This window comes from Myxocyprinus asiaticus, chromosome 10 (assembly GCF_019703515.2).
Source record: "Myxocyprinus asiaticus isolate MX2 ecotype Aquarium Trade chromosome 10, UBuf_Myxa_2, whole genome shotgun sequence".
In the NCBI taxonomy this organism is placed as follows: Eukaryota; Metazoa; Chordata; class Actinopteri; order Cypriniformes; family Catostomidae; genus Myxocyprinus; species Myxocyprinus asiaticus.
The window spans coordinates 44,332,163-44,358,134 of record NC_059353.1 but is presented as its reverse complement, the minus strand read 5'-3'; the positions used below and the strand labels follow the sequence as shown (position 1 = coordinate 44,358,134).

General features: G+C 37.8%; 1 protein-coding gene across 3 annotated transcripts in view; it reads right to left on the bottom strand.

Annotated features, from left to right (window-relative positions):
• The window catches only part of LOC127447376 (double-stranded RNA-specific editase 1-like), a 216,039-nt gene that overhangs the window by 19,817 nt on the left and 170,250 nt on the right, over positions 1 to 25,972 (bottom strand). For all 3 annotated transcript variants that reach the window (XM_051709208.1, XM_051709211.1, XM_051709209.1), the window contains exons 4-7: positions 14,497 to 14,574; positions 6,601 to 7,529; positions 882 to 996; positions 33 to 201 (exon numbers count right to left, since the gene is read on the bottom strand). In XM_051709208.1, coding sequence (XP_051565168.1) covers positions 33 to 201; positions 882 to 996; positions 6,601 to 7,529; positions 14,497 to 14,554 — 1,271 coding nt within the window. In that variant the 5' untranslated portion in view covers positions 14,555 to 14,574. The remainder of the gene's footprint in view (positions 1 to 32; positions 202 to 881; positions 997 to 6,600; positions 7,530 to 14,496; positions 14,575 to 25,972) is intronic.

Below are 25,972 nucleotides of genomic sequence, written 5' to 3'. Positions count from 1 at the left end.
AGCACAACTGTACTGTAAATGTGGCGTCTCACCTCAGGAAGAACTCCAGCTGCATGTAGAGATATCTGATCAAAGAGCGACGAGCAATGATTTCAGCATGACAATCGTTGAGCGCCAGGCCGCGGTCGCTCATATACTCGCCGTTTATACACTTGGTTCCGGTGGAGACACAGATGACTTGAGCTTCCTTGACGTCAGTACCTGAGTTAAAAAAACAAGCCATTCACACTTTAACATGACTAGTATTTCCTGCACTAAATACCACATAGAACTAGGGATGGGAATCATAAGGAATTTAAGACTTATGTAATGAGTCTTACTCCACTTAATTTAGTTTGTTCACAATCCAATAAGTTATTCTTTAAGTACTTGAAAAAGTGCATACCCCCCCAAAATAACTGGTCCTAATTATTTACTAAAACACAATACTACTATTTGGTAACAATGTTATATTTAAAGTATAATTTATAATGACAAAACTTTAAGGAATACTCCAGGTTTAATACAAGTTAAGCCCAACCAACAGCATTTGTGGCATAATGTTGATTACCACAAAAGATTATTTTGACTCGTCCCTCCGTTTCTTTAAAAAAGCAAAAAATCAAGGCACTTACAATGGAAGTGGATGGGGTGAATTTTTGGATTCAAACTGATTCAAACTATTAAAAATTATTTTAGAGTCTTTTTGCCTGATTCTTTAAATATTACTCACTTGTTAGCTAATCAGACAAAACTAGTCATGCTGTGTGTTTGCGGTTCCATGCAACCAGTATGGAAAATGCAATAGAAAGATGTGCTGTCTATTTACTGTCTTAGTTTTATTTTGCGGTGCCCAGTGTTATGGCAACATTCAGAACCAGTACTTGGTTTTCAACCCTAACCTGTTGTCATGACAACTCCAGCCAGAACCTTCCGTCGTGCGTGTGGAGAGGTGAAGTTGTCAGTCAGCTCGCTGAATTTGTCCACCACCAGACGAGAAACGGCATCCGCAAGAACCTGGTGAAGAGCACAGAGCTGTCAGATAACACACACAGAGCAAGGATAACATTAATAATACATTAATACAAATCAGTACATCCATGACACCACTACATGCAGGCATAGTCAGAACAGAACTGATTTCAAAATGCACATTACTGGTCCTATTGTGCACAATATTCCAAGTATAAAAACACTTAATCAACATGTCATTTCTTTCTCCAATCCTAAAACAATTTTCCTTCATGGCTGATGTAATAAATCACTTCTCACTTCCAACCATATGTAATGACTATTTAAAAAAAAGAATCAAATCAATTTCTGATTTATTAAAATCAAGTCTCCCCCCCCCCCCCCCATAAATTCGATCATTGGATATAATGTCTAGAATCCATTAGACAGCTCACCGTTTGGTGAATTATCGAACATTCATAATATACTTAAAATGATTTTGCTGGCAATATAAAATTAAGCAACATAATGAATACTGAAATTATTTAATGTGATTTTAATTTGGCTATTAAGTTTACTAAAGACTCGGAGTACTTTCACAATCCTTCATAGTCTCATGACTCTAATTTTAATATCTGATTTAAACTTCACCAGCAAAACCTGAATTAAGTTGGTAAGTTTGATTCATTTCTGTGAATGAGTTCAAACTGTCCAATTGATGGATAAAATCAAGTTTCACTTGTAAATGTGCGAGATTGCAAATAAATGGGTTAAGAATGGCATTTCATGTTAATTTTAACATCAACTACTATGCATACAATTACACAACATATCTGTAATGGAAAAAACACTGTATTCAAGCTCAATTTTATACTTCATAATAAGCCCATTCCTCTCTATGGATGACTGGAAACCAGAATTTACTATAGACCTCAGATTCATCTTCCACTGTTGCAGTATAATATCAATATTTCATCGAAACCCTCTGAACACAGCAGTCAGTTCTTTCCGCTAACACTGCCCTCCACTTCACATTCCTTAAGCTCCCTGTTAATATGCTTGAAAATGATTATGCCACAGAGAAGTCAACGGCCCAATGGGCACGAATTAGAGACATTAGTCTAACATTACTTCCCAAATACTTCAAAGTCACTTGGTTGGAAACGGCTAATGGGAGTTCTAAACGGAGAATACCCCTCCTGATATTTTATCAGAGACAGTGTGATTTCCCATCAAATAGAAGGCTTTCACAATAAAACACACTTTCGACCATCATCGTTACTTGCTTTAGCCAAACAGACGATGAGAGATCTCAATGGGAAGCAGCCAAGTGAACAAAGACAGTGGGGAAATTAAGAGGCTAACGCAGTACGGCCCAGAATGATACAAACGGTAACAAGATAAATATTTTTGTAATGTATTGTGATATTTTACCTTACAATTCTGTAGCGATATTCAAACACCAAGAATTAATATTTTTAGTTACATAATGTCTTTGAAAAAAAAAAAAAAGACTGACCACTACTCAGAGTAAGTTTGAGAGAAAACGAAACACACTGCGATATTATGCCAACAAATACTTAATTATGTTTTGCTTTACATTATATATGGAAGACAGCAATCAAAAAAATATGGAGTAATGTGAAAATACAGAGCAGAACATTCTCTTGGCAAACGACTAAATCATTTAGCTTATCAAATGACTAAACTGTTTTGTTTAGCAGAAAACTAAACTCTTTTTTGCCAATTAAATGATAAACAGATTTTGCTCTTATGGAAGGAAATTGGTACTTTTATTCACCAAAGTGGCATTCAACTGATCACAATGTATAGTCAGGACATTAATAACATGAAAAATTTACTATTACAATTTGAAAAAAATGTTCTGCACTTCTTAAACTACTTCAAAGAGTTCATCAAAAAATCCTCCACGTGCAGCAATGACAGCTTTGAAGATTCTTGGCATTCCAGCTGTCAGTTTGTCAAGATACTCAGGTGACATTTCACCCCACACTTCCTGTAGCACTTGCCATAGATGTGGCTGTCTTGTTGGGCACTTCTCACGCACCTTACAGTCTAGCTCAGGGGTGTCAAACTCAGTTCCTGGAGGGCCGCAACCCTGCAGAGTTTAGTTCCAGCCCTGCTCTAAAATGCCTCCTTGTAATCTTCAAGCACTCCTGAAGACCTTGATTAGCTGCTTCAGCTGTGTTTAATTAAGGTTGGAGCTAAACTCTGCTGGACTGTGGCCCTCCAGGAACCGAGTTTGACACCCCTGGACTCTAGCTGATCCCACAAAAGCTCAATGGGGTTAAGATCCATAACACTCTTTTCCAATTATCTGTTGTCCAATGTCTGTGTTTCTTTGCTCATTCTAACCTTTCTTTTTGTTTTTCTGTTTCAAAAGTGGCTTTTTCTTTGCAATTCTTCCCATAAGGCCTGCACCCCTGAGTCTTCTCTTTACTGTCGTACATGAAACTGGTGTTGAGCGGGTAGAATTCAATGAAGCTGTCAGCTGAGGACATGTGAGGCGTCTATTTCTTAAATTAGAGACTCTGATGTACTTATCCTCTTGTTTAGTGGTACATCTGGCCTTCCACATCTCTTTCTGTCCATGTTAGAGCCAGTTGTCCTTTGTCTTTGAAGACTGTAGTGCACACCTTAGTATGAAATCTTCAGTTTTTTGGCAATTTCAAGCACTGTATAGCCTTCATTCCTCAAAACAATGATTGACTGATGAGTTTCTAGAGAAAGCTGTTTCTTTTTTGCCATTTTTGACCTTTAGACATGCCAGTCTATTGCATACTGTGGCAACTCAAAAACAAACACAAAGACGATGTTAAGCTTCATTTAACAAACTAAATAGCTAGTTATTTTCAATGGCAAGCGATTTTCTAGTACCAAATTAGCAATTTAGCATGAATACTCAAGGATAAGGTGTTGGAGTGATGGCTGCTGGAAATGGGAACTGTCTAGATTTGATAAAAAATGACTTTTTTTCAAATAGTGATGGTGCTGTTTTTTACATCAGTAATGTCCTGACTATACTTTGTGATCAGTTGAATGCCACTTTGGTGAATTAAAGTCAAATTTCCTTCCGAAACAGTTAAATCCGTACATTATTCCAAACTTTTGGCCACCAGTGTGACTCATTTGCTGTCACAGATGAATGTTTGTCAACTATTTTTATAACAGCTTCGAATATGGCACATCCAATCAGAATTTGGAGTCTTGCAGTTTTGAGTCATTGTTACATAATTTGCACAGATACCAGACTTCATTCACTTTGAATAATCATATCGTTTGGCTTGCATCCATCAAGTTCCATATAAAGAGATACAATAGTATTTAAGTCACTGAGATTATCCAAAAACAGACCTTACCTTTTGGTTAGTTCATATATGAACCATTTTCAAGTAGAATGTACAGCAAAAATATATCAAATATTTTCAACAAATCTCCCATTCTTGACTTGAGGTCGTTCTGTATCGCTACACAGCCACAGGAAAAGCATGACTGAAATGACCAGTCACCCCGTGACTAGAGCCTATTTGACTTATCTCCATCTGGTTAAAACAAACACAGCTATGCAACCTGGTGCCCACCCAAGCCGAATTGACAGCATGTTAAATATGTGTGTATCAGATTAGGGATGGATAATGCATTTATTGCATTGTATCTGTTACACAGACAGCTCGAGAGCCAAAAGCACCACAGACTACATCCAGTGGTGACAGGACTGCTCTTTACTGGACAGGTAGTGGGTCAGCTGAAACAAAATTTTCTTGCTTTGACACGGTTCATAGGAAGACGTTAATTAAGACTGGGCTGCTTCCAGGGCTGGCCTTTTCTCAAAAGCTGGATTAACAGAGGATTCTGGAAATGTGTAAACATACGTCTTCTCACACAAACTGGCATCTTTGGTCATTTCGGCTCACTTTTAGGCTGATCACTTTTAGGCTTTACAATAAATTTTTAATTTACGATAAATTCAAAATTAAGCTGGTAAAAAATGTTCGTTGGCAAAAACAATTAAGCAACTTTGTGAATGTGTAAATTATTTAAATTGCACTTTAAACTTTCAAAAAAATACTCTATTCTGCAATCCTTGTCTCATGATTTGCAAGTATGAGAGCATTTAGGCAGATATTTAAATGGTGTTTCCGATTTAAACATCAGTAACAAAAATGGCGTTAGATTAGGCAGTGTTAGTTCGATTCATTTCTGTAAATTGTTCATTTAAGTATATTGATTAAAAACTGTGTCAACCACTTGCTCGCATCATCACTCAGAGATGTTCACAGTCAAAGCTATCATATAAAAATGTTTTAGTAAAAATATACTGTATACGTAGATAAATATTGCTGTTTATTTCAATGTTTTGTTGTACTGATGCATATTAGTGAAGATTATTAGATATTCTACATTATGTTCATTTAGTAGAATACATGCCTTGATTATTTTTACTAGTTTTTAATGTTTGGTTAAAATGATGGTTTCTCTGATTGAAAAATAAGTCTTAAGCCATTTAAGAGACAAAACATAAAATAAATAAAAAATAAATACAGAGATACAAATCGAATATCGTTAAAAGGCTGAAAATAAAGATTTTTTTTTTTAGCTGTCACCCAGCCCTTTAAAAGCCCATTTTAATTTCTATTAGACTTTGCTCCTAATGAAGAAGGACATAATTCTGATTTGGGTCAAATCAAAGTAACACAGTATAAAGGCTTAAATTAAGATCTCTGATAAACTGAAAGAGCTCAGAAACATCAGTTGAACACTAAGAGATTGACTGATTTCTTATGTTCATCAGATTAGACTGTTCAACTGTTAGACAAAAGATACAATCAGACTTTATCAAAAAGTCTGACTTGTTTGATAGAGGTAGACGTAAGTGTTTCAAAGGTTTAAATTAGTTCAACAAGTAAGAATTATCTTTCTGTAGAGAGTTTGTGAAAATATTCTGTAAGTTATTATTTTTAACCATAACTTTTTCTTGTATTACATTACCATTTCCAAGGCCTAAATACTGTATCTATAAGCTATGAATAGAATTTCCTGACAGTTACTTTACTGGTGCATAACCATTAATAACTGATGTATCTTTTAAAGACTTTGAGGGGGTAAAACCCCGTTTACACAGGACATGTTCTTGCGTTCTGTCTGTGCTATTTTTTTAAATTGCTGGTATTTGTACATATGTTTCAGACAGACTTTTTTAATTGTTGCGTAAGTTCTTGTGCCACAATTTTAAGACTGTCAACTTCTACTTCTTAATTAAACTTTTAAAATCACATCTTGAGACCTGTGTTCTGAACCATTCCGTCTAGCTATTTTTACATAGAATGCATCCTATGTGAACGCCCTTTTAAAGAGCGAAATCATACGTTTTCGGGCAAACTCTGGAAAGACAGGCTTAGGTGCAGCTCAAATCTTTGGACTAAAGCAATTCACGAAGGCTATTTAAATCCATTCCTGGAGTGCTACCACCTTCCAGAGTTTCACTCTAACCCAATTCAAGTACAATTGAACAAGCTAATCAAAGTCATAAGGATTGCTTGAAAATGACATGAAATGCGTGTTTGATTATGGTTGAAACAAAGCTCTACAAGATGGAGGCCCTTCTGGAATGGATTTGAATAGCCCTGGAATATGATGTGGATGTCTTACCTGGGGCAGGTGTAGTTGCAGGCCTTCTCTGGGGATGGGTTGACGTGACGGCGTCTGGTCCAGCTGCATGTTGAAAAGCGCAGACAGAGCCGCCTGTGCAGCCCGGGCTTTTGCGAGTTTCTTATTCCGCCCTGAGCCCTCAAAAGTCTGCAAATCCACAGTCACCGACATCACAAAGTTCTTAGCATGGCTCTCCCCGCTCTCTGACACAAACTCGTATTTGAGGCCCGGTCGAAGCTCGTTGAGGATCATAACTGGGTTCTTGCCGCTCGATGAAGTGGAGAAAGAAGAGGGCGGAGGCAGGGGTGCCTGCACGAGGCTGTTAGTGCCCACCGCTTGGGGCACGGGGTACTCTCTCAGCAGGTTTAAGGAGCCGTTGCCGTTGGAGCCCAGAAAAAATGATTCCTCAGGCGGTACCGGCGTCTCAAACCCATTGAAGAGCATATCAGGAAAGTCAGCCTGGTCGGAGGTGAAATCCGTGTTGACAGTCAGTGTACGGCCCATGGCCAAATGCGCCTCGGATGCGTTGGGGAACTGGACGAAGGAACGTAAGGCCTTCTCGGCTGCGTTTAGCTTGGCCTTTTTCTTTGTGGGGCCTGAACCCTCGAACAACTGCCCATTGACCTCAACTGTCATAACAAACACCGGAGCGTGGACCGGACCAGTCTGCGATAGCAGCTTGTACTGCAAGCCTGGTTTGATCTCATTCAGCTGCATCAGGGCATTCTTGGGTAGAACGGGCCCTGGCGTTTTCTTACGCTTCTTGGGTCTGAATTTCGAGTGTGCATGGCCATTGTTACCCTCCTCCAGGGGGCGCTTGCGACCCCCTCCTCCGCTACCATTAGGGAGCTGCTCGACCAGTCCAGCTCCCTCCTTAGAAGAGACGTTGTCCAGGTTACGGTTTTCCTTTACGTCGGTGCTGGATGAACCTGCGGTGCCCAGAAAGAGTAACTTACAACGCCTTCGTTGCAGGATCTTGTAAATGTAAAATTTATAGATTCCTTTATCTCTCTTTGTAACCGAACAAGTGATGTGTGTTCCTTTTTTGTGGCCAAAGGGTCGTTAGCATGATACATTTTCAGACTAATCTTGCGAAACATCATTATGAAGGACAAGAATTCTGGGACTGACAGTGGAAGAATATCTTTTCAGAAAAGACTTAATTAATATAATTAAGAAAGACCATGGAGTATAAAATCTAAATGATCATAATCATAAGATTAAAGTATAGTTTGGACATTCAGTTTGTAGGCAATGGCTCGTGCCAAGTGAAATTAATCATCTCATTGGCATGACAAAATGGGTACTAATAGAGAAAAAAAAAAAAACATAGCTCTAACTACCTAAACGAGGCTCTTTTTCAGGGATGACAAATGCACTTCTTTAGGTCCCTCCATATATTAAGTGGTTATAAAATATTAATATAATTAAGTTCACAATAAAGTTGTATTTCATTATTTACACCAAATCTCAAGATTTTGGCATGGTCTAAATCACCTATTTAGGATGAACACATCTGGGTCATACTGCACCCCAAAATAAAAATTAAATATAATGATAAACACTGTCATGAAACTGTTTTGTCACAAAGCAAAAAAAAAAAAAAATAAAAATAAAAAAATCTCCAAGATAAAGTATATTTATATCTTTTTGTAAGCATCCCGTAAAATGGCAACACTGGCTCAACCAATGGTGTAAATTTGGGGTGGGACCATCCGTCTGTTCGACCAATGGCAGATGTGGAGTGTGTGTGGAAAAATGGTCTGAAAACCAACATTTTTGCAATTCTGTTTGGTATGGCAAGAAGCACAGTAATTACTCACTGCACCTTTAACGGTCCTAAAAATGGACTGGATTTTCTTTATGCAAAATATCCTTAATCTTTTCGTTTGATTTTGGGACAAAATATGACCTGGACATGTTTTCATTCGGCTGTCTTACGTGTATTTTTACAGGTCTACTGGTCAGAGATGTTTTGTTTGGTTTTAATAACCAGAGGAACCACACATCATCATGTCCCGTTGACAAAGCTGATGGAACTTTGGCTAAATTTCCATTTATAACATCCTTCAGCAAAAGCTCGCTAGGTTACTGCTTTCGGTGCTCAGGTAGAGAGAGAATATCGTCCATGAACAGTAGGGGAACAAGAGTAAGAACTCTCTGCAAACAGTAGGAGCAAAAGGGTGGATAAGGGAGTGCGGGCAACACATGAGGAGAAATATTAAGATATCTGAGAGGAGAGAAAGTTGAGTGAGAGTGGACAGAGGGTGAGGGAGATCAAGAGAGAGAACATAGTCTACAAGATCTTAACAAACAGAACCATTCATGTCTCAAATTTGAATGCACATTTCACTTCTCTCTTTCTCTCTCTCTCACACACACACAAACACACACACACTCATGTAATCTATCCAATTTTATTTCAGCCTTAATGATGGCGCTATGCTTTGACAGATCTCAAAACAATGGCTCAGCTCGAAAATCTAGCAAGCTGCCAAAGCAGGTAGCATTTTAATGTAAAAGACACACTACAGACATGAATGCCATTCCAAAAGGTTAGAATTCTTCTTTGGACACATTCTAAAGGCTAAAGTATACTTTGGCTTTCCATGTGCCTGGCACAGCACACAACGCAAATCTTGTCTTTAGCACAGTACGCGTGGACTGTCCGCATCCAGCCCAGTTTTTCTAGACATGCAGAGAGTACACGAGTATGCGCCTGACATTGCTAAATGAGTATCACAAAGCAATCGTATTGCTAATGCATCAAACTTGTATTGGCTCACGATCAAAAGAGTATACTTTGAAAAGCTAAGCACTAGGGCTGAAACGATTAGCCTGAAACTATGTTATCGACAACGTTGACATAAAACCATTGTCGACAAACATTTTCATTGTTGAATAGTCGTTTGATCTTATTTAACGCAACATGAGATCATTTGAAACGCTAATGATGAAGCGCAAGAGCAGCACTTCAGCTTGCGACTGATTGAGGAGAGAAAGAAAACACAGCTCACAGTTAGGGCTGGGCAGTATATCGACTTAAGGTATATCGATATATTTTCAAACAAGATATAGGATGAGACAATACCGTTTATATCGATATAATATGATGTGTGTGCGGCGTGCTTTACATGCACGTGTGCTCCAAGAACGCTTGCACCAAAACGGTCAAATACATTTCAAAATTCTGCCAAAATGCCCATCTTGGTGAGGTGTTCATGTAAAAACAGAGAGCTATGTTTAAAGTGAACATAAACATTAGGGGAAAAGCTGGTTTGTATTGAAATGTACGACTTGTAAGTTTAAATGTAACCTAATAGACCTGCCGCTGTCTAGTGTATCCTTAATATTAATCAAATAACAATAACAAGAATATGACAAAACCTGGCTGGATAAATTTACTTATATAACTCTAGTATTAAAGTATTATTCATACAGGAAAGATCAGTAGTATTTTTATGTCAAATTCATTCTGAATGTTTAATTGAATACTTGATATTGTTAATTTTTTTTAAAAAGTGGTTAAAAAGCACTGTTTTCTTAATTTGTATTTTTTTGTTCTATAGTGTAATTCATTGCTTTTCTTTTGTTATTTTATTATTGACTGTTTATTACTCTTGAATAATAACTTGAGAACTTAATTATTTTATAATTAACAAATTAGTTAGTGTTAAGCTATTATTTGTTGTGGTATTGAAGCTGTTTTCAAAAATCATCACATTTCACTAAAAACGACTGAAATTTTGGTATTGTGATAAATGTATATATTGTGTATGGTAGATCTTGCTGCAACAACATGATGGAAAAGTAGATTTTATTCCACAGAAGTGTGAGCACCCCTGCCGTAAATGATGGTGATGGATGCTTTCCTTTATTTGACTACTGTGCGTACATGTAACATAAAATAACCTCCCGTACCCAGAGCAGCTTACATTTCTGTCCCAGATAATCTAGTTGATTGCATAGGTATAATACTATTAGGTTGGCCATGCTGTAATTTTAGAAAACAGAAACTCTGATGTTACTTGAGCATGTAACCAATGCATGTCTTTTTTTCTCTCCGGACAAGTAACGTTTTTACTCAGATGTGAATGAAGTGAATGACCAATTTATTTGTCCGAAGGACAAGCACATCACAATGCTTAATGTCGAGCCCTGCATGTCATCTGTAGTGAATGCCATAAACAGGTTGCATTAAAATGTGGAAGCACCTCAAATCTCTTCCACCATTTATAGCAGCGCCATAAACTGCAGAATGTGTTAAACTTCGTGCTGCTGCTGCAACCTCGGCCACGAAGCCTTCGCAGCCCGGAAAGTCTTCTGCCCCGAAACAAAGCGCGTTGCAAGCTTAATTTACAATCTCACGTGTGGCTTTGACTTACAACTGAACACTCCCGGCTGATGCGCTCTCTGGTGCGGGGACGCTTGTCCATCGTGCGTGCTTGGTACAGCTAGATTATAACATGATGGCTCGCGATGAAGTGAATCATAATGTGCGTCACGGTGTCTTTCTTATTGTGAAGAAAATCGGCTATATGCAGCTCTGTTAAGAAGATCGTTTTTTTTTGTGTGTGTGACATGGATTGAAGTTAACAAAAAGGTGAGAGAGTGTTGTCTTAGCCCAATATACAATGCAAAAAAACAAAAAAAAAAGGTTTTTGATTTGTGTTTTTTGGTTTGTTTCCCAATATAAATATCTAAAACTTCTTACGTACATTTACTTTGGGATTCAGTCTTATAATTCAGTGAATGTCATTTAGAGGTATTTTTAAAAGATGTTTTTATCCTCTTTATTGTTAGTAAGCACGTTTAATACAAGTTTTTAAGTCGAGGCACAAGCTGAATAATCGGTTAAGAGCTAATGATTAATCGTTGCAATAATTGCCCGAATAGTTGAATAATTGCTCTAATAATTGTTAGTTTAGTCGATTATCAAAATAATCATTAGTTACAGCCTTACTTAGCACTCAAAATTGCACGAGATGGAACGACACACAGAAGATCTAAGTATACCCTAGCCTTAATGCTGCATTGCATGTATCCTTCACAGAGACGGCAATCACGAAATGCACTGTAAGAAACTCAGGGGAAATAAAAATCTAGCCAAGATGGCAGATGAAGTGAGAGATATCGATTATAAATATATTTCACTAATTCAAGAGTATCGAAAATCATCATCAAAAAAAAAAAAACAAACAAAAAAAGAAAAAAAGTTCAATCTAATTAAAAATGGATTAAAATATTTTACCCAAAATTTTTGCACTATTTATTATTATTATCATTATTATTATTTTGGCTTATTAGTGAGGAACATTCCAAAACAGTATTCCACACTTTCATTTCAGTTAGGATGCGTACTTGGAAGGCAACTGCATATGTAGGCAGTAGATAGCAAGGCAGCTCACTAGGTTTGAGAACAGAGCCAATGTTAACGCGGAATCTACAAATAGACACCCCAGTTACTCTGCCAACAACATGTTAAGTAGTTTGCAGCTGTAAAACATACTGCAACTGTTCAGGGCATTTGAAACACACCTCTTATCTATTTTATGTCATACTATCTGACCAATCAGGAAACTTTCTAGGCCACAGACAGTATGAATACAAACACACACACCAACTGTTGAATCTCTCTCAAAACTTCAGCGAGCACACGTTCTGTATAACCATGAGACGATGTGCAATCAATCCATTCATCTTGACAGCAGGGAAGGATATTGCCTTGCAATCAACACAGATATAACTGTGCAATACACATTTAGCTAATACCTGCTTACTCATATTGACAACTTGTTGATCTTTTTTTATTCAATGGGGTGGAAAATCTGGCGAAGAACCTTGAATGAGTGTGCATAATCGAGACTCTTGCCAAGCAATTACTGAAAACAAACCTATAGTTTCAAGCTAAAATCTGAACCTGCCAGTGCATATTTCTCTATCAGAGGTAAAAAGATTTTAGATACCAAAGTATGGTTATAGGATGAAAATCTAAATAAGAAATGGTCTGCTTGGCTCTGGATGTGTTATAATGACAGGGCCCTCCATTGTCAGCGGCTCTGAAAGCAATAGCCAGTGAGTGACAGGACAATAGAAGGTTCCTCTGGGTTAACAACTCTTCTCGCCAGCGATTTGTTAATGCATTGTCAAAGCACTGACTAAAGAGGAATGGGACTCAAAGACATTGGAGGAACACTGTCTATTTCTCCAGCCTTCATTAAATTGTATGTGCACTGAATTAGGGATTTAACAGAAGTGAGGCATAAAGTTTGGTCCACATTGCAGTTTATTCAAGTCAAGAACCACCAACATGTAAAGTGATCAATCAGTCTTTTTGTGTAGTTTTTACATGCTGTTTAGGGACGGGTTTATCTGAAATGGTTGATACCACAATAACAGACTGCCATAGAAAAACATATTCAAACATCTGAACAGCAGTGTCGGTCTGTTATCGGTTGTACTAATATTAGGGGAAAATTTGTGCAGACTTTAGAACCAGAATTGCTGTCTGTCCAAAAGTCCCATTTATTTCATAGACAAAAATATAGATGTAAACTACATATGTAAAATATACAATTCTTCTTGTGGATATCTAGGTTACTTGCAACTAAAGGCTAGGGTATACCTATGCGTTTTTCCGCACGCCGTTCCATCTTGTGCAAAATTAAGCTCTCAACCTTTCCAAGTACAGACTCCTTTGACCACAACCCTGGACACATTCGTCGCATGCACACTTTGACTGCTTTGTGATACACTTTAGGACGCACTTGTCCACATCTGTGCGCATCGCCTGCACGTATGCCTGGCGTTGAGTGTGCGCAAACTGTGCACATGTTGAAAACAAAACATGATTACTACAATATTACTATAGTAAAACAATGGTTAATTTAAATTAGGACTAACCTCTACTTGTGTGTTGCTTGCTAACGACCCTAACCCTTAAGTATGTTGCTTACAAGTTGCTAGATAAGGACAACAACGGTTTTCTGTTTTGTCAGGCACATACTCTAACAAGCTTATGGTAGTTGTAGTCCTTATTTAGTAACTTGTTAGCATATACTGTATAATATATTAAAAAACTAAAACAAAACGGAGGCTTTAAAATTCCCGTTTGAGGTATAACTGTGTGTAATTTATGTTGAAGAACAAAACGTTGAAGTATCTTCAAATAATGTTTACCAAAAAACCCATTATAAAAACCCATAGGAAATTCCAGAGGGAACCCATGGCAAATTAGCCTTCTGGGTTTGTCTACAAATTGACATCATGGCTGAACAGCTCTATTGAAGGAAATATTAAGAGTGAAAGAGGCGGAGTCGAACTTAGGTTGCTCGCACATAAAGCACATTTGTACAGTTAACTCTCCGCGCCACTGCAGCGACACAAATGACATACTTTGTTGTTAATTTCTATGGTTTCACCAGACTATTGTGGTGTAAATAGCCACACTTTGCTAGGTGCTATTTACACCTGAGTACAAAAGTCACTACGTAAAAATAAACAATCATGGGTGCCCTTACTCCTGAAAGTTGCGTTAAGCCATTCAATCAGATTAGAGCTAGCCAGATAAAGAAAGTGCTTCCCAGTTTTGTGTGCGATGTGCAGTCTATGGGTGTGCCGTATGAGGCAAACACTAGAAGTGAGGCACTGAAATGTGGCTGAAGTATAAATGTACCAATGTTTTAATGTAAGGCATCTGCATTTTTCCTGCATCTAAAAGCTTGACTTAACAGGACGTGACCCTCAAACATTTCTAACTGTTGTTAGCTGGGATTGTTTTGAGCAAGGGCATAGAGAGGGGACAGAAGGGGCATGAACTTTTCACTAAGAGACATGTTAGTTTAACGAGTGTGTGCGTTGGAACAGAGGGTTTGGGTTTCAGGTATCAGCACTCACTCATGTTCTCCTCCTCATCAACATCCATGGTGGAGAAGCGTTTCGGTTGGCCCTGCATCTGCTGAGCCTTACCCACACCTGAGAAAGAGAGAGATAGATTGTCATTAGTTGTGTTCAATACCATTACTATTCCTCATACTTAGGGTTAGGGATTTGCTGCACTGTTTACGCTATGAACATGAATAATATCTCGAATTGTGTGGCTTGTTTAGGTAAGGTATGGTATTACTTTTCCAAGAGATCAGCCTTACGGTTTTTGCCTGGCAGATTATAAAATGGGTGGAAAAATCCCATAGATTTACATTGAAAGAGGGACCCGAGCCATATCTAGGGACCAGGACATCAAAGAGACTTGCGGGTGGGCTCTTTTGGTTTGGGCCAGTAAGCAATCACCAAAAACACCCTATCATCCTCAATAAACTAAAACACTCAGAACACCTTAGCAACTGCATAGCAACCAATGGCAATAATGTCCTTGACTTTCCATAACTTAAAACAGTCATTTATGATTTGTGACTTATTTCTAAATCATTCTCAATATGACAAAATGAGACTGATTCGCTAATGAAGCATTTGCAAACTGGAAATGATTCATTGAAAAGAATCAACTCAAAAGAATGATTCACTTACAAATCATACACACAAAACACAGTTTTCAAGTTTTCCTTAACTGTGCAAACTCTGGTAACAGTTCATGAAAACATTAAACACATTACTCCTAAATCATTAGTCCCACATTACTGTACTTGAATATTACAGCATTACTAAATATATACATATCGGTTCTAGAGAGTACTGAAAGTATTGCACTCGTATTTGGTCTCCAAAACCTGGTATTAAGCATCCTTAATCTACTTGAATTAGAAAAGAAAGGGCAAAAGCAAGAAAAAGAGGAGAAGAAAGGTTAGAAGAGGAATCAAACAGCATTGACTGTGAGGTTAAGCCTACAGTAAGTGTATAAATATTCAGCAGGAGAAACTAATCTCTGAGAGAAAGGGGTGCGCTTGACAGGCAGTAATAGCAGGCGCAGTCTATTGTGACTTTAATATCCATTCGATTAGACTTCATCTTCAGCTGCCTCCGAAGAAAAATACAGTTATTGACATCAACAGGCTCTTAGTTCCCACTGACACTGATGCTACTTAGCTCAGGTGAAAAATACACCACATGCACAACAGAAAAATTCAACATTTCTTTCCAAAAGCTCATAATAGAGTCGAGATGAAAGACTATGTTGACTTGAGGCTATAGTGAGTTGGCCTTTATTGGACGATGTTTTATGAAAAAGAGCTAATATGAAGAGTTTCTATATTAACTGAAAGAGAAGACACTCAGAATGTGTACATGTATGGAGGACCAAGTCTGCCAAAATTACAAATAAATGTGTGCAAATAAATGTAAAAAAAAAAAAAAAAAAAAAAATTCACAGAAATATATATATATATATAACATTTTATTTAATTTTTTTCCCCTTTTCTCCACAATTTGGGAATGCCCAATTCCCAATATGCTCTAAGTCCTCGTGGTGGCGGAGGACATATCTCAGTTGCATCTGCGTCTGAGACCGTCAATCCATGCATCTTATCACGTTGCTTGTTGAGCACGTTACCGCGGAGACGTAGCGCGTGTGGAGGTTTCACGCTATTGTCCGCGGCATCCACGCACAACTCACCACGTGCCCCACCGAGAGTGAGAACCACACATTATAGTGACCACGAGGAGGTTACCCCATGTGACTCTACCTTCCCTAGCAACCAGGCCAATTTGGTTGCTTAGGAGACCTGGCTGGAGTCACTCAGCGTCAATACTCGCTGAGCTACCCAGGCCCCGATGACAAATTATTTAAAATAAAATACGATTTTATTTAGCTTTCCCCTTTTTGAATGTGTGACATGCAGGGTTGGGCTGTAACGGAATACGTTACAACAGCGTTACGTATTCATTCAGAATGAACTGTCTCAATAAAGTAACTGTATTCAGCCCCCCGTTAAGTTTTCAAGCACCTGTATTCAGAATACAGTTACTTAATAACATTTTGTTAGAATACTTTAGAATACATCTCTCACAATGAACACAAATAAGGCAGACGTGGAAGAAAACGATGGGCAATCAAGTAAGACGGTTTTTTTAAACAGCGCACAAGCGCATGCTACATACTCTCTCTTCCTTCAGAGCAGCATCAGCGCGTGTGCAGTGCTGCCAGGTTTGCGCTTTTACAACAAATAGGGCTAATTTGAAAACACAATCGCGGGTTAAAATCATAGAATCACGGGTTTTGTTTTTAGGATACTTTAAAAATGGACTACGGTCACCAAAAGGTCTGATGGATGGCACTAAAGAATGGAAATGCAACGTCTTATGTATAATGTTTCCCGCATTGAATATCTGGCACCCGCACAGCACACCTTAACAATCAGCGCGCTGTCAGCTGTGCACTACTGTCAATAGAGTCTGCAACGTTTTTTCCACAAATATAACATTTGCGCACATGATTGTCGTTGTGTAAATATGGACGGCTCCCGATAAGCATTTGGTGAGTCACGTCCACATCAGAAACTTGCCAAAAAAATAAAATAGCAGTTATTAACAACAATAATACTATGAATAGGTAAAACATGGGAGAAAGTACTGCAAAGACTGAAAGAAGGAAAAGGACTTAGATCAGAGTCTAAATGGCGAAAGAAAAACCTTGTGTAAATAACTACTGTAAAATGTGTGTTTATAGACATATGGGAGGCTAGTTCATTGTGATAATTGTTGTAACATACCGGCATTTTAATATATATAACTAAAAAAAAATAAAAAAAAATAAAAAAACATTGTTGTCACATGACCTCACTATTTTGTTTAATTTCTGCATGTGGCATCCAGTTATCATCTTGAAAATAAATATGGTTTATTTGAATTTCTTATCTAATTTTGTGTCAAAATGTATTATTCTTTGTCAGTCCAATCAAATAATGGGTTAAGGAAAAAATAAAAAATTTGTTAAAATATTAAAATATTGTAGTTGACCACAAACTGCCTTGTTTGTCTTCTGCCTTCCATAAAAAAAATAAAAATAAAAATAAAAAAACATTAGTGTCCAACACCACATCTAATTTAAAGAGACTAGCTATTCAGATTAATTTAGATTAGTTAAAAGTGGAGATGTAGTGGTTCAGATACGGTAATAATGACATTTCACACGTACCTTAATTCTTCCAGTTGTACCTTGCCTTTATAAATATGTATTCTAAAAGTATTATTTTACTCTGAATACGTTCACTTTAATATGTGAACGTATTCAGAATACTTTACTGAATACATTTAAGAAAGAGTATTAAGTATTCAGCCCAGAATACTTAAAGTAATCTGCCAACCCTGGTGACATGTGGTAATAATGAACGCCCAACTCGGACGTAGGAGCTTTCTAGGTGCACTTGAAGGCAGCATATCATTGTCTGTATGAATTGGAGTTACTGTATGCATTTTTGAATAACTTTATAGATCTGGATTAAAATATCAAAACCTGAAAAGTTGTAACTTAAAATCGCAAAACACCAAAATTTCAACATCTAGGTACAAAGCCACACACACTATGTGCTACGGCCCAATGAAAACAATTACAAAATGTCATAAAACAGCCAATCACAGCGCTCTGCTTTTGCTCAGACCCATTCTTCATGGGTGACACTTTCTTAAGCTAAACTAAATGGCCTAATTAATCTGGCCAAATGGTGGGTGACATCAAATATGCTAGCACAATTATTACTCTATTAAAGATTAATATTCCATTAGAAAATTGAAAAGAGTCAGGGGAGTGCTGTTTCAGAGAGAGTATTTGTCTGAGCGGAGCCGAAATTTCACAAGGCGTCAAACGGCCCTGTGATTTTCATCTCTCTGCTATATTCTCCTCTTGCTGGTCTTCTAATGGTCTACGCTGTAATAAGCAGGTCGGAGACTCGAGCTCGTTTTGTGTCTGTCGCTTTTGATTTAGCTTCGTCTGCTGTTCTCATTTTGCTCATGAATCCATAAACAGCAATGAGATCAGCTTCAATCTACAAGTGGTAGACACAAGAGTGCAGACAAAGTGCGGTGATGCTGGATGTTGAATCTTCCAGGGCATGAAGGTCATTGTCTCAGCCTCGTACCGTGTCTGAAATCGAAGGGACTGATGCCACGACAACTTAATACTGGATTGGCTCTAAACTGGAAGCATTGAAGCTGCATGTCAGCTCAAAATGTTCACTAACCACAGATGAATGAATTAGCTGTACGCTCAAGACTAGACTTTAGCAACAGTAAAGTGATAATAGTCATAATTTACAATTATGTTGTTTTCATTAACCCAATAGTTAACATGCACTTACAATGCAATGAAAAAACAATATTAGCTCATATACAAATGCATTTTTTACATTAAAAGTTGTTTATGTTGAGGCAATATGTTAATTTGTTAATGTAATATGAACTAACACGAACACTTAACAGAATTTTAATAAATTAACATATAAACAAGATTAATAAATGCAGTAAAAATTCATTGTTATTGTTAGTTCATGATATCTTATGCATTAATGTTAATGAATAGAACCTTTTTGTAAACTGTAACCAAGATAAAATCAGTTAACAAAAAATCTTACTGTTTTTTTTTTGTTTTTTTACTAAATCCACAGTTATAAAAATTGACTTTGCATCAGCAACAATGGTTACTTTAATGGCAAGATCATAGCTGTTTAAGAAAACAAGACAAACAATAAACAAAAATATAGAAATCCTAAAAATCTAACTCTAAAATTTTTCCTGGTGAAACCTTTTTAAACACACCCAATAATGCCTTTCTGAATAGAGCCTATAGTTATTAAATGCAGGACAGTCCAGTAAAATATGCTGAAAAGCCAATGGTTCATTGCATGGACTGTTTTAGAAAGATAAAATAGAAGATTTAACTTTATAATAATTCTAAAACATGTTAATATTGCTACAACTAAATATACATATGGTTAAAAATGAAAAAGATTATTTAAATTAGAACCAGAAACATCACAAGCTTTGTAATGGTCGGAAGTAGTTTAAATATATAATGCAAAAGAAAAATCTAAGAAAAATAATGAAGTTTACACTGAGCTATGCAGAAAAAAAAAAGAAAGAAAAATCCATAATGACAGGCAAAGAGAGAGAAATGTTAATTAGAAATATGCTTACAATTCATTCAGTACTCATATTGATATAATATTGATTAATAAAAATATCAACATAATTTCATCTAATTAAAAAGGACTATTTTATCCAAAATTGTCAGTGCAATATATTTTAATCTTATTAAAATAGTGTTGTTAGCTAAATGCTGAGTTGAGTCTCCTGTGTGTTTCACCTGAGAAGCTCTATTTGTATGTCGCACAAAGTTGCTGTCCATGTAGAATGTTCCAAATTGATCACTAAAAAGGTTCTATTTCACTAAGGGGATTGCCTATGTAGGCAGTAAACAGATAAGGTTTTGAAACAGAGCCTTAGTCACAGAAGTGACCATTGGCAAAGTTGTGGATGGCTATTTGGCATCTATACTACATTTGCATTAGCTTGTCTGGGCACAGACAGTATTGAGAAGTGATTACAGGGTTTTTCTGTTTGCACAGCTGTCAGTTCACTCAATCTCTGATTGCACACAGTTCAGCTACAGTTTAACCAGCACCTGGACACACAACAGTTCATTATACATAATTCAAAGTACTGGACAAAGGCAACACATCTGCCCTTTCAGAGGTCGGCAAAGTCAAGCTTGTGGGTTAAAACTCCAAGCATGACTCTCTAAGAGTACATCAAAACCGAACACTGCGAGAGGTGGTGTTGTTGCAATTACAGAGAAGGTGTAATCAAATAAGAAACCTGAAAATTACAAACTTACAAAGAAAGGTTACATGACACAAAGAAATTACATGTTTTCAGACATTTCTGCTAACTATTCTTATAATAAGTGAGAATAATAAGTGTCAACCACGTTATTGGAGGGAAAATATCATATGAAATCATTACTGATGACTTTACTTCCAAGAAGTCAAGGAAGCAGAAATTCTGTTGAGCAATAAGTAGGAATTCCAAATAGGAAATCCAAGTAGGATTTCGTTAGGGCCCTCATATGCTCATAAACGGCACTAATTGCACATTACACAGAAATTGCACTAATTGCACATTTGCGTAATTCCAAATAAGCTTGGCTGCTAGAAGATATTATCCAAATTTAAAGTAACCTAATTGTGACGAGGAGGAGGGTGTGGCCGGGCTGTGACGGAGCACGGCCGGCGCTGAATCACCTGATCAGCGGGAGAGCGAGATAAGGGGCAGCTGGAGACGCCGGTTTGAGAGAGAGAGATGCATGTGGCTACGTTGCATGTGTGTCTGCATCCTTATGTTTTATGTTGTTTTAAGTTACTTCAAATTATTAAAGTTTATGTTTACCGTTCAGCCGTTTTCCGCCTCCTCCTTGCCCGCCCTTATACTGTTACACTCATAAAACTGGGTTTTCATGGACAGAAGAGTGGATGGAAGTATTTCTCTGCATTACAAGGCCCTTATCAAATGAGCCAAAAAGAAATGTCTTTCTTCAATGTTCCGCCAAAAATCAAGTATATTTTTCATTTATCATCAATTAATATGCAAGGATATCATACATGTTATAATGTAATATGCTGGATCTGTTCTTTTATCCCTGGGAGTTTGATTCGCAGCTCTCTATGCTCGGTCCAAGCATGGCTGCATGGATGGGCGTGGAGTTTGTCCAGGACAGAACCATTCCGCCAACACCAACAGATGCTCAACTGTATAAAAAGATATAGTGATGTAAGTGGTCCTGACTGAAAAGCTTCTGCCAGCGTTTAACCGGACCGCATAGCAATGCCGCATGCAAGTTATTAAATTATTACATAAATATGGTACTGTTTTATAACAACAATAATTATTCTTATTATACAAAAATATATTTCCATAAAAATTCTTAACTTATTATTGGATTCCAAAAAATAATAATGAAAAGTGGGCTGAGAATAGGGATGGGCATTTTGGTCATTTTGTCTACTCAAGTACTCGTCGAATACTCGTCGAGTACTCGAGGGGCAATGACATGTACATAATTGTATATATAATAATATGTCTGACAAACGTCTTTGGCTGCTGCATTGCGTCTTGTTCCAGTGTATCGTCTATTCATTATCATAGGGTGTTATAAAATAATCTGTTAAAAAATGTACGCGGCTGTCTGTTCTTCCTTCAGGTTATCGTAGTAATCTTAGTAAGCACACACCAGTTTATTTAGTGACTGCCTGAACAGTCTGTTTTCAAATCGCGGTTGGTTTAACAGAAGACGCTATAACCATCGTGTTTTTAATATGCGTGTTAAGTTGAAGTACAGTCACTGCATTCTGTTCCATTTGGTTGCACTCTGTCTAGCTGTTTGAAACACTTGCCTGCTGTATATGCATTGCTTCAGCGCATTGAGTCCTCTGCCACACACCTTGTGTGTGTGTGTGTGTGCATGTGTGTGTGTCCCCAAATGTTCGCTCCTGTGGGGAAAGCTGCAATGCTCTGTATTGTTGTTGCTGTGATGATTCATGAAGCATTCCATTTAACTCGGAGAGTTGGAATTTCCACCTTTCAACAGGGGAAAGTGCAACAGAATGAAACTTTATGTGGAAACTGGTGCGGAAATCTTCAACGCCCATTTCATCGAGATGCAGGTGTGTGTTACGTCACCCAGGGCAGGGAGGTTTACAGTCAGTGATAAACATTCACTTTTTTTTTATTTATTTTTTTTATAATATCCATTAACGGGTCAAAGCTCTTACATTTAATGATTAAAAAACGTGTTTAGCAAACGCTCTGCAGAGACAGGTGTTCAAAACATGGTTAATTACACTCTCTTTTGATTATCGTAACGATAGCATTGCAGCATCGTATATCAGTTTGGTTGCTATGAGATGTCTCTGACAATCAATGTAGCCCTAAAGACCACAATGTAATCAATCTCAAAATAAAAAAAAAAAAGCTCCCTCTTTGAAAAGTTTGTGTTTAGTTGTCAGGTAATTGTCAATGAATTTCAAATTAAGTGAAAAGTCACATCATGCATGATCACCATCGATCATCGTTTTCATGATCGATCATTGCTGCCACGTCCGTGTACTCGTGCCCATCCCTAGCTGAGACCCTATCACAAATTGGACAAAAACACAGGCAACAGATACAATGTAATGTTTCACTGTAGTTTTATTTATTTTTTTAGTCAGGTTTTTTTTTTTTTTTACCAGCCACAATACTTTTTTAAATATTCACAATCTTTTTTTTTTCCAAATATTTCAGCCCTACCAAACAACCACAGAGTGTCAACATCACAACTAAAGAGCTATATGACAGTGGAGGAGGGTGAGGTTTCTACAGTGAGGGTATTCACCACAAGATGCAACCATGTAATTTTGCCAAAGTGGCCTGTGAACAGATGAAGGGTGACACGCCCCAGGCACTTTGGCCCTTACACCTGAGAACATTCTGTCATTTCTTCAACTTTAACTATGGCTCTCATGTGTCATGCTGTTAAGGTATACAGAAAAAGAGTGGTAAATAGGAGAGAGATGGCTCGTCATCCACACTACACACATCCAATTCCACTAAACTTGAAGCTCAAGTTGTGAATAATTCACAAGTATGGGTCCGTTCCAGATTTGGAAAGAAAAAAAAAAAAAGAAAAAAGTTTTTTATGAATTTGTTCTAAAAGACAGAACATTTATATAACCGGTCAATATTACAGATGTGCACAAGTAATCGACTAATTGAGTACTCGTTCGTCACCAGGCTTGTCGACTATTAAAACACTACTCAGGGGGGCCTGGGTAGCTCAGTTGTAAAATACGCTGGCTACCACCCCTGGAGTTTGCTAGTTCACTAGTTCAAATCCCAGGGCGTGCTGAGTGTTTCCAGCCAGGTCTCCTAAGCAACCAAATTGTCCCGGTTGCTAGGGAGGGTAGAGTCACATGGGGTAACATCCTCGTGGTCGCTATAATGTGGTTTGTTCTCAGTGGGACACGTGGTGAGTTGAGCGTGGTTGCCGCTGTGGATGGCGTGAAGCCTCCACACGCGCTATGTCTCCGTGGCAACACGCTCAGCAAGCCACGTGATAAGATGCGCGGGTTGACTGTCTCAGACGCGGAGGCAACTGGGATTCGTCCTCCGCCACCTGGACTGGGCGAATCACTATGCGACCACGAGGAATTAGAGCGCATTGGGAATTGGGCATTCCAAATTGGGAGAAAAAAAAACAAAAAAAAAAACACTACTCGACTATTGCAAATTGATTTTCCTTTCCTCATTTGTCTGCAGTGGGCAATGTTGAATATGCTGTATTTCCCTTTGAATCTCAAATTTCACAGTAACAACTGAGTCCACTGGGCTCTCAATTGTAAATGCATTTAATTTTATTAATTCATATTTGATCATTTCATTTTTTTTTTTTCTCTAAAAGAAAAGCATAGTTTGTTGAAGTTAGCTTAATTTGAAACCGTTCCTGGTAACACTTGAGAACAAAACAAAATAACAATTTCACACATCATACTTATTTCTGACTTACATTTTATACGATTACGATTACTCATTGTTTGTAAGTTAGAGTACTCGACTACAGAATTACTAAATGCCCATCCCTAGTCAATACAAATCTAAGTGTATGTGTGTGTATATATATATATATATATATATATATATACAGGTGCATCTCAATAAATTAGAATGTCATGGAAAAGTTCATTTATTTCAGTAATTCAACTCAAATTGTGAAACTCGTGTATTAAATAAATTCAATGCACACAGACTGAAGTAGTTTAAGTCTTTTCTTCTTTTAATTGTGATGATTTTGGCTCACATTTAACAAAAACCCACCAATTCACTATCTCAAAAAATTAGAATACATCATAAGACCAATAAAAAAAACATTTTTAGTGAATTGTTGGCCTTCTGGAAAGTACGTTCATTTACTGTATATGTACTCAATACTTGGTAGGGGCTCCTTTTGCTTTAATTACTGCCTCAATTCGGCGTGGCATGGAGGTGATCAGTTTGTGGCACTGCTGAGGTGGTATGGAAGCCCAGGTTTCTTTGACAGTGGCCTTCAGCTCATCTGCATTTTTTGGTCTCTTGTTTCTCATTTTCCTCTTGACAATACCCCATAGATTCTCTATGGGGTTCAGGTCTGGTGAGTTTGCTGGCCAGTCAAGCACACCAACACCATGGTCGTTTAACCAACTTTTGGTGCTTTTGGCAGTGTGGGCAGGTGCCAAATCCTGCTGGAAAATGAAATCAACATCTTTAAAAAGCTGGTCAGCAGAAGGAAGCATGAAGTGCTCCACAATTTCTTGGTAAACGGGTGCAGTGACTTTGGTTTTCAAAAAACACAATGGACCAACACCAGCAGATGACATTGCAACCCAAATCATCACAGACTGTGGAAACTTAACACTGGACTTCAAGCAACTTGGGCTATGAGCTTCTCCACCCTTCCTCCAGACTCTAGGACCTTGGTTTCCAAATGAAATACAAAACTTGCTCTCATCTGAAAAGAGGACTTTGGAACACTGGGCAACAGTCCAGTTCTTCTTCTCCTTAGCCCAGGTAAGACGCCTCTGACGTTGTCTGTGGTTCAGGAGTGGCTTAACAAGAGGAATACTGTAGCCAAATTCCTTGACATGTCTGTGTGTGGTGGCTCTTGAGGCCTTGACCCCAGCCTCAGTCCATTCCTTGTGAAGTTCACCCAAATTCTTGAACCGATTTTGCTGGACAATCATAAGGCTGCGGTTCTCTCGGTTGGTTGTGCATCTTTTTCTTCAACACTTTTTCCTTCCACTCAACTTTCTGTTAACATGCTTGGATACAGCACTCTGTGAACAGCCAGCTTCTTTGGCAATGAATGTTTGTGGCTTACCCTCCTTGTGAAGGGTGTCAATGATTGTCTTCTGGACATCTGTTAGATCAGCAGTCTTCCCCATGATTGTGTAGCCTAGTGAACCAAACTGAGAGACCATTTTGAAGGCTCAGGAAAACTTTGCAGGTGTTTTGAGTTGATTAGCTGATTGGCATGTCACCATATTCTAATTTTTTGAGAGAGTGAATTGGTGGGTTTTTGTTAAATGTGAGCCAAAATCATCACAATTAAAAGAACCAAAGACTTAAACTACTTCAGTCTGTGTGCACTGAATTTATTTAATACACGAGTTTCACAATTTGAGTTGAATTACTGAAATAAATGAACTTTTCCACGACATTCTAATTTATTGAGATGCACCTGTATATGGCTCAACGGGGACTCCTCTACTGCAAAAAACAAAATTTTGAAGGTAAAACTGCTGTATACTTTGATATAGTTGTCCTTACGGGCTGCACGCAAAAACACAGCGCGACCAGTGTAGTCCGATTCAATAGAAAATTAGTCTTTTGAACAAGTTCTTTTAATGAATGGTTT